We start from the raw sequence: 9520 nt of genomic DNA on the forward strand, positions 1-9520 counted from the left end.
TCCTAACGCTGCCATCCTAATGCTGCCATCCTAATGCTGCCATCCTAGTGCTGCCATCCTAGTGCTGCCATCCTAATGCTGCCATCCTAGTGCTGCCATCCTAGTGCTGCCATCCTAGTGCTGCCATCCTAGTGCTGCCATCTTAATGCTGCCATCCTACTGTCCCCTTGCACTCAGGGTATCGGGGGTCCCTTCCAACTGGGCACGTTCTGTGATCTGACCCCAGTTGTTGCTCCAGCTGTCGCTCCCAGCTTCACGTCCCCCACTTTTCCCAGGCAGTCACCCCCAGAGCTGCCTCCCCGTTTTAGGACCCCTCCCCAAAGCCGAGGGGACCCCGCGTGGCACGCAGGGAGTGGTGCAGAGCCATGTGTTCCCCATTAGGGCCCTTTGATGGAGGTACCCAGCGCAGGGAGCCAGCAGGGCTTTGATGTGCAGCCAGCAGGGACGCCCCGGCCCTAATTCACTCCACTCAGGGATTGCTCTCAGCCATAAAACTTCCATGGGAGCGTTTTATTGAAGCCCAGAGCTGCTTTTACTGTGGGACTTTGCAGCTCTGCTGCTCTTCCCCATCCCTTAGCAAAGATGTTGGCTCTGTGGTCACCCCAGCTTGGTGCCCAGCATAGCCAAACCCCCGTGCCACCGAGCCATGCTGGCGGATAGGATGAAGCCAATGGATCATAATTAGGCTTTCACAGGCATGAAATAAACGGGGAGGGGGGAAGCTCTGCTTTCCTCCCCCTCGCCTCCAGCTAAACATATTTCAGCACTCCTAATGCCGACCGCAGCGCTCGGCCCCTCCCTCCCCAAAGCAGCCCCAGAAGCAGCTCTGGCCATTCTGCTTTTTTTTCCCAAAGAAAACAATAGGGTGAGAGTTGGGCATTGCAGCCCTGCTCCTCCTGTTGGGTTCGTTCCGGCGTGGAGGAGCCGGGTTTGAGAAGGGGGGCTGGGGAGGGGGATGTAGAGAAGGTGGATTTGGGGAGGTGGATTTGGAGGAGTGGATGTGTGGAGGCAGATATGGGGAGGCATACAGAGAGAATTTGATGTGGGAAGGCAGGTCTGGGGATGTCGATTTGGGGAGGTGGATTTGGGACTGTGGGTTTGGGGTTCTGCATTTGGAGAAGTGGATTTGTAGAGGCGGATTTGGGGAGGTGGATTTGAAGGGAGTGGATGTGTGGAGGATGGAGGCAGATATGGGGAGGCAGATTTAGAGAGGTGGGTTTGGAGAGGCGGAGTTGGGAAGGTGGATTTGAAGAAGCGAATTTAAGGAGGCAGATTTGGGGAGGTGGATTTGGGATTCTGCATTTGGAGAAGTGGATCTGAGGAGATGGATTTGGAGAAGTGGATTTAGGGTGGCAGGTGTTAGGAGGTGGATTTGGGGGAGCTGCGTTTGGAGGAGTGGTTTTGTGGAGGCAGATTTGGGGAGGAGAGTTGAGAGAGATTTGGGGAGGGGGGGTTTGGGGAGACAGATTTGTAAACGTGGGTTTGAGGAAGTGAATTTAGGGAGGAAAATCGGGGAGAGGTGGATTGGGGAAGGTGGGCAGCACACCTGTACCTCTCAGTGCTGCTGGAGCGCAGGGAGGAGACAAGAGATGGCAGCAGTGGTGACATGCAGGGTGGGCTCTTGGGCAGCTTGGTAGAGGGTCTGTGTGTGGCTCTGTGGACACATTCTTGCTGGTGAAACCTTTGGGCATGCAGGTGCTGCTGAAGTCACACTTTTTGGCTGCTGTGTTTCTATTGGGGTCAGGGGATGGCATCCCCTGGGGGGGAGGTGTGGGGTAAGGCTGTGATGTCCGCCGTGGGGAAGGAGGTGGTTGGGGTGAGGTGTGCCCTCCTCTCTCAATCCAGAGCTGACACAGCAAAGCTGCTTCATTAATTCCAATCTTCTCTTCCTATCTTTCTATCTCCCCTCCCTCCCTCCAGTCTTCCAAGAAGCCCAAGACTGCGGAAGCAGACACGTCGAGCGAGCTTGCCAAGAAGAGCAAGGAAGTCTTCAGGAAAGAGGTGAGTTATCCTGAGCCCCAGCACCACGGCGTTGGGCAGGGCTGGGGCTGAGCTCTGTGCCTCTCCTGCAGATGTCTCAGTTCATCGTGCAGTGCCTCAACCCCTATCGCAAACCCGACTGCAAGGTTGGCCGCATCACCACCACCGAGGACTTCAAGCACCTGGCACGGAAGGTGAGGGCACCCCGTGGCTTATGGGGTGGCTGTGGGGTTCTGTGGAGTCGTTGAGGAGCAGGGGAGGGAAGTAGGGATGGTTTCCGAGAGGGAGGCTGAATAGGAATACCAGGGAAAGGGGTGCTTGGGCCGGGAGGTGACGGCCTCGAGCTGAGCCAGGGGAGGTTGGGGTTGCATTTGAGGAGGAACTGCTTCTCCAGGGGAGTGGTGATGCAGCAGCAAAGGGAGTGGTGGGGTCAGGTGTTCCTGAAGTGTGGAGGGGTGGCACTGAGGATGTGGTCAGTGGTCAGGGCTGGGTCGGGCTAGGGGATGCGAGAGGTCTTTTCCTAACCATGGTGTGATCCTGTGCTTCTGTGCTCTACCAAACCCCTGTGTTGCCCAGCTGACGCACGGCGTCATGAACAAGGAGCTGAAATACTGCAAGAACCCAGAGGACCTGGAGTGCAACGAGAATGTGAAACACAAAACGAAGGAGTACATAAAGAAATACATGCAGAAATTCGGGGCCATCTACAAACCCAAAGAGGACACGGATTTGGAGTGACCGCCTCGACCCCCCGGCGCCGCCATTGCCCTCAGCTGGGGGTGCTGTGCTGGGGGTGCTGTGCTGGGGATGCTGTGCTGGGGGTGCTGTGCTGGGGGGCCCCGTTCAGCTCCCAGCCACCACGGAGATGTGTATTATATTTTAACCTATATGTGAATATATTGAGGGTTTTCTTTTCCGTTGGTTCGTTCGTCGGTTCGTTTTCCTTTTTGCTTTTAGCCCAACACGTGCTGTTATCACGGGAACACTTTGTAAGGATAGTTTTGGGGTTTTTTTTTTTTCCTTTCGTTTTGTTTTGTTTTCTTGTTTTTGTTCTGCGAGGTTTCAATCTGTTCTCATGTAAATATTCCGGAACGGGTTGCCCCTGAATTTCTGGCAGCCTTGTGCTATGTTGATAAGATTGATTTTACTGCTTAAATCATTTTACTTTATCCAATTTTTACTGAACTTTTTATGTAAAAAAAAAAAAAAATTAAAAAAAATAAAAATAAAATGAAATCAATGCTGTGTCCGACCTGGGAGGGTATTGGGCAGAGGATGGGGGTGGGGATGGACCTATGGATGGCACGGTGTGGAGCTGGGTGGGTTTGGGTTTTGGATGCTGCTGTGTGGAGCCACGAGTCCTGATGGGACCCTTCCAACTCCAGGTATTCCACCATCCTCAGCAGCCCTTCGTTGTCATTTGGGGTTGGGATCCCCATCCGCCCTGTTGGTTTTGCCCTCAGGATGAAGGGAGTTGGGTTTCGCTGGCAGGGGTTGGAAGTGCTCCTTTGTGTCCCTGTGCTGCTGAGCTCAGGGCTGTCCCCAAAGCAAGGCCCACGAAGGGAGTGGGGAACCGTGGGATGGAGCGGCTGCGACAAACCAGCGACACGAAGGCACGTCGGCTGTTTAATGCAAAGACCACAAGGCAACAGGCACGCAACGTCCCGACCCCACGCTGGGACCCCAAAAATACAAAAAAGGACATTTCCCCCACCCCCCTGAAGTACAAAAACGACTTAAAAAAAAAACACCCCAAGAGTAATACGGCAGGATAAAGCTGCTGGTGGCCAAAGCCTCACCCACCCAACGGGGCCGCGCATCCCCGCCTCCCATCCTCCTCCTCCTCCTCACCCCGCGGGGGCACCAGGACCCCCCGGCTGGGCTCACACCATTGAGCTGGCATCTCCCGGCCCCGCCAGGCACTCGGCCACGTCCTGCCGTCCCATAGCAGCCAAAGCCAGGCACAGGGCTTCCACGGTGGCCCCTTCTGTGGCTGCCCAAGTGGCGAGCAAGGTGCGGGCGGGCGCCTGGCCGCGGGCGAAGGTGCCGATGGCCTCATCCCCGTAGCCCAGGCGGGCGGCCAGCCCACGCCAGTCCCCGCTGGGACCACCGCTCTCCAGCAGCCGTTCCACCTCCTCCCGTCGCTGCTGTGGGATTGAGCTGTAGGCTCGAGCTTCCAGACGGGGCGCTGTGGGTTTAAGGTCAGCGTTGACGCACCAAAAGTTGCACCGGTGACCCCACCAGCTTCCCCCCGGTGTTGCCGCTCCTGTGGCATCCCCCGCTCCCTGCATGGGTGCTCCCAACCCTATCTGGGTGTTCTTCTGTGCAAAGGTGCACCCTCACCCCCCATTCGGATGTTCCTTAAGGGATGGGCGTACCCAAATCCCATCTGGGTGCTCCCGACCCCATCTGGGTGCTCTCCGAACTATGGGTGCTCCCCAGACCCATCTGGATCATTTGCCAGGTCCCCAACCTCATCGACATGATCCACAAGCCATGGGTGCTCTTCAACTCCATCCAAATCATCCCTAAAGTACGGGTGTTCCCCAAACCTATGGACATGATCCCGAGGTATGGCTGCTCCCCCACCTCATCCAGATCATCCCCGAGTACCGTGTGCTCCCCGATCCCATCCAGACAATCCCCAAGGAAGGAATGTGTGCTTTCCAACCCCAATCCATGATCCCCATTGTGTGGGTGCTCCCCAAGCCCATCAGCATTATCCCCAAAGGTCTGGGTGCCCCCCAACCCCATTAGATCACTCCCAAGCATTGGCTGGCCCTCAATCTTGTCCCTAACGCATGGGTGTTCCCCGGCCCTATGGGGATGATCCTCAATACATGGGTGCTCCCCAGTCCCAACAGATGATCCCCAAGATATGGGTGCTCCGCAGCCCTATTTGGATTATCCCCAAGGATGAGGTGCTTCCCTGTGTGATCTCAAAGGTACGGATGCTTCCCAACCCAATTTAGGCAGCACCAATCCCTCCACAAGACCTCCATCTCCCTTAGATGCCTCCAGACACGGGGTGCTCCTTCACCCCATCCCACCACAGCCAAAGAAATGACGGGACAGCCCACCCCCCCCCTCCCCCACACACACACCCCCCCAGCTATGGGTGATGCTCACCCTTGCCGATCTGGTGTGGCTCCTGCAGGCTGTGTGTATCCAGGAACACCCCGCTGTCACTGTGCAGCTTCTCACCCTCGGCCGCAGTCCCCAGCTCGGCTGCTCGTGCCTTGGCCAGCTGCTGCTTCTGCCTGCACGTGTGCCAGCTGCGCCACGTCACCCACCGTCCCCTCACCCCCAATCCCCCACCCCCAGAAAGCCCAAACCTACCACTTGAAGGCCACGTAGGCGAGGAGACCCACCACCACAGCAGCCAGGAGGGAGCAGTACACGGGGATGATGTTCTGCCCCACGTCCTCAGGGAGGGGAGGGACGAAGGTGGAGGCGGAGGTGGCTGAGGCGGTGGGGCCTGTGCTGTTCTCCTTGGGGAGGTTTCCTTCGGCCCGTTTTGGGATATGCGGGTCCTTCTCTGTGGGAATGAGGGATTAGAAAACCCTTCATGCCCCCACTGATGCCGCTGCCTCAGTTTCCCCCTGGAATGGGGTGGGGGTACCCAAAACGGCAACCCCAGTTGGGACCAGAGTAGGTCCTGGGATGGGAGGAAATCAGATCCAGTACTATGGGGTTAAAGGGAGAGGTGCCCCCTCCCATCGAACCTCCCCCATCCCTTCCCAACCACATCAAAGCCCCAATGCCGGCAGCGCCGGGAGCATCTGCTGCATGCGGGGCGTGATGACAGCCATGGGGCAGCAGCTGGCGATGGTGGGGAGGGGGGAATGTGGGTGGTGGGGGGCTCCGAGGCCGCCTCGGACCCCCCAAAGAGTGGGCATCCCCCCCCCCCCCCCCCCCCCGCCCCGCGGGCGCGGGGCCCTGGGGTCAGCATCCCTGGATGTATTCCAGAACAGTGGAGATGTGGCACCGAGGGATGTGGTCAATGGGCACGGTGAAGGTGGGCTGGGGTTGGACTCGGGGGTCTTATCTTTTCCAACCTTAGTGATTTGGGAGGCTCAGAGTACGGGATGTGGGGATAAGGGGAGCTCTGGGGTCACCCCGTGGCACAATGCACCTCCTTTTTTCTCTGCTGTGCACCCTAAGAGCGAGGAGTGTGCCTCAGTGCTACAGATGGGGAAACTGAGGCACGGCCCCGCGGCATCCCATAGGGACTCGCTCACGCAGAGCGTGCTGGAGAGGCGGCTGCACGCATGGTGCATCACTTGGCCAGGCTCACAGCCAGGCTGGAGTGGGTGGCAACAAGGGAAGGCGTGGGGCTCTGGGGTGGCACTCACTCTGGGCGCAGGGCTCACACTGGGTGTCGCTGAGGCCGCAGGGCACGGCCGCCCCGAAGCCTGGAGGGCAGGAGGAGCAGCACTCACCGGACTGAGTGCAGGCACCGCTGGGGCACGGCGGGCTGCGGGCCGACACCTGCCCAGAGACATGGGGGAGTCATGTGGGGCGTCCTGCAAACGGCCACAGCTTCCCCGAACCCACAGCGCCACGTCCGCTTAACTGCCCAGCACGTCCCCTTAACTCTGCCCTGCATCCCTTTGACTCTGCCCATCCTATCCCCTTAACTCTGCCTTCCCATCCTCTTAACTCTGCCCATCCCATCACCTTTACTCTGCCCAGCATATCCCCTTAACTCTGCCCTGTATCCCCTTAACTCTGCCCAGCACATCCCCTTAACTCTGCCCAGCACATCCCCTTAACTCTGCCCTGCATCCCTTTGACTCTGCCCATCCCAACCCCTTAACTCTGCCCCATCCCATCACCTTTACTGTGCCCATCTCATCCCCTTAACTCTGCCCTGTGTCCCTTTGACTCTGCCCCATCCTATCACCTCAAGACTCCCCGTCTCATCCCCTTAACTCTGTCCTGTCTCACTCCCTTAACTCTGTGCACCCCATCGACTCTGCCCATCCCCTTAACTCTGCCCATCCCATCCCCTTAACTCTGCCCATCCCCTTAACTCTGCCCACCACATCCCCTTAACTGCCCCATACCCCCTTAACTCTGCCCTTCCCACCACCTTAACTGCATCCCCCACTCAAAAACCCACAAACTCCTCCATCTGTCCCCCCACCAAAGAACCCCCCCCCTCCTCCCCAATTTGGGGGCTGCTCAGATTACCCCTCCCCACAAAAAAAAAAAACCCAGTTGGCCCCACCAGGGTTGTGTGGGGCCGTATCCTGAGTGGTGCTGAGATGGGGAGGGTCGGGGGGGTCCCAGTCCCATGTGGGTCCCACACGGTGCCCCTGGCCCTCAGCTTGCAGCCAGATGGGGTGGAGGGAGGGGGGGGGGGAGGTCCCATGCATGGAGAGGGGGAGAGGGAGGGGGTTGGGGAACATGCAGGGAAATAATGTGGGGAAATAGGGCAAAATAAGGCAAAATAGGGCAAAATAGGGCAAAGAGTGGCAAAACAAAGTAAGATAAACAAAAGTTAAATGATGTAAAACAAAACAACAGAGGAAAACAATATAGGAAAATAATGAGGAAAATAAAGAATGCAGGAAAATAAAGTCGAATACGAAGGGTAATAGAGGAAAATTAAGGAAATTAAAAGAAAAATAAAGCAAAATGCAGTAAAAAAAGGCGAAGTAAAATAAGATGAAGTAAAATGCAGTAAAATACTGTGAAATAAGGAAAAATAAAGCAAGATGCAGCAAAATAAGTAAAAATAAAATACTGTAAAGAAAGGTGAAGAATGTTAAGAATAAGTGCAGTAAAATATGGTAAAATAAGGAAAATAGGGCAAAATTTACAGTAGAGTAAAACGAGACGAAGTAAGGCAGCAAAACGAAGGAGAAAGCGCAGCGATGTGCAGGGAAGCAGAGTAACACGGGCCGAAAGAAAGCAGAATGCGACAAAGTAACGCAAGGAAAAGGGGAAAGGACGGAAAGTAAAACAAACTTGAACAGGGCAGAGAGAAAGAAAGCAGAATAACGCCACAAGGGAAGAGAAAAAAAGAGCGGACCTGCGGGCAGAGCGGCGCGGACAGCAGCAGGCACAGCGCCCGCGATAGGCGCAGCGCCGCGCAGCTCCACCGCATGGCGGGGCCGGGCCCCACGGGGCGCTGCTCAGCTCGGTTCGGTCCGGCTCGGCTCGGCTCGGCTCGGCTCGGCGCGGTTCGGCTCCGCTCGGTTCCGCCCGCTCTCGTCTCCGCTCCGCTCGGCTCGGCTCGGCGCTGCCCCGCAGGGAGGGGCGCGGCGCCACGCCATTGGCTGATGTGTGTGGGCGGGGCCAAAGGACGCCACGCCCATCGCCGCTCGGCTCGGTCCGGAGCGGTTCGGGACGGGGTTCGGGACGGCGGAGGCGGGGGTGGGTTGGGTCGGGTCGGACTCCAGCGGGTTCGGTTTGGTCCGGAGCATTTTGGACTGTTTGAACCCAGTTCAGCCTTGTTCAGCTCAGGTCCGGCCCAGTTCAAATGGTTCCGATTGTGTTCAGATGGTGTCCTGCGCCCTTCAGCCCCGTTCAGCCCAGCTCAGCCTGGTTCAGCCCCATTCAGCCGGGTTCATCCCAGCTCACCCAATTCCCCCCACCCTCAGCCCGGGTTCTGTAGGCTCATGTGGCCTCTGCATGTCCCAGTTCAACTCCACTGTTCTCCCAGGACCCCACGGAGCAATCCCCATTCCCCCCATATGCCCATCACCATCTCCACAACCCACCCTGCCCCACGGCTGTGCCTCCTGGGCCTGGTGATTTCAATGGGGCAGTTATAGGCTGACAAATAGGATGCCGTCCTCACGGCCTTCACTGAGCCCCAGAAAGTCCCAGTGCTCCCCCAAAAAGCATCCAGAAATGGGAAAAGTGACTTTATTGACCCCTCCTGAGGAAGTGGATGCAGAATCTCAGCACAAATATGGGATCTCAGCATGATTGTAGGATCTCGGCGTGGGTGTAGGATCTTGGTGTAGCCGTAGAATCTCAGCATGGGTTTGTGGGATCTCAATGTGAGTATAGGGTCTTGGGTGTGGGATCTTAGGATGTGTATAGGAACTCAGCAGGGATGCAGGACATTGTCATGGGTGTAGGATCTCAGTGTGGGTGTAGGATCTCAACATGGGTGCTGGAATAGGCTGTCCAGAGAGGCTGTGGATGCCTCGTCCATGGAGGTGTTCAAGGCCAAGTTGGATGGGGCCCTGGGCAGCCTGGTCTAGTATTGAATGTGGAGGTTGGTGGCCCTGCCTGTGGCAGGGGGTTGGAAATTCATGATCCTTTGGGTTCCTTCGAACCCCAACCATTCCATGATTCCATGATCTTGGTGTAGGTGTGGAATCTCAGCGTGAGTGCAGCAGGATCTTGGTGTAGGTGTAGGACTTGCAGATGGGCACAGGATCTCAGCATGGATGCAGGACATGATCAGGGCCGCAGGATCTCAGTGTGGTTTCATTATCTTGACGTAGGCGTAGGATCTCATCATGGGTGTAGGGTGTCTCATCATAGATGTAGGATCTCTCATTATGGGTGTAGGATC

The 9520-nt window shown here is 56.9% G+C and overlaps 2 protein-coding genes across 2 annotated transcripts in view; one reads left to right on the forward strand and one right to left on the reverse strand.

Moving 5' to 3' along the window:
• Positions 1-3220, forward strand: part of SETD2 (SET domain containing 2, histone lysine methyltransferase) — a 43710-nt gene extending 40490 nt beyond the window's left edge. The window contains exons 18-20 of the mRNA XM_042816514.1: positions 1921-2001; positions 2073-2174; positions 2557-3220. Of these exons, the coding sequence (XP_042672448.1) occupies positions 1921-2001; positions 2073-2174; positions 2557-2718 (345 nt within the window). The 3' untranslated portion in view covers positions 2719-3220. The remainder of the gene's footprint in view (positions 1-1920; positions 2002-2072; positions 2175-2556) is intronic.
• Positions 3221-3863: 643 nt separating this feature from the next.
• On the reverse strand, positions 3864-8306 carry LOC122159635 (death domain-containing membrane protein NRADD-like). The gene is given in 6 exon segments (XM_042817421.1): positions 3864-4168; positions 5110-5255; positions 5320-5518; positions 6336-6471; positions 8021-8114; positions 8116-8306. Coding segments are annotated over 6 exon segments (1071 nt in total).
• Between the last annotated feature and the right edge of the window lie 1214 nt (positions 8307-9520).

Source organism: Centrocercus urophasianus, unplaced genomic scaffold, assembly GCF_019232065.1.
Source record: "Centrocercus urophasianus isolate 14NV4802_14NV808 unplaced genomic scaffold, USGS_Curo_1.0 seq_16, whole genome shotgun sequence".
Lineage (NCBI taxonomy): Eukaryota > Metazoa > Chordata > Aves > Galliformes > Phasianidae > Centrocercus > Centrocercus urophasianus.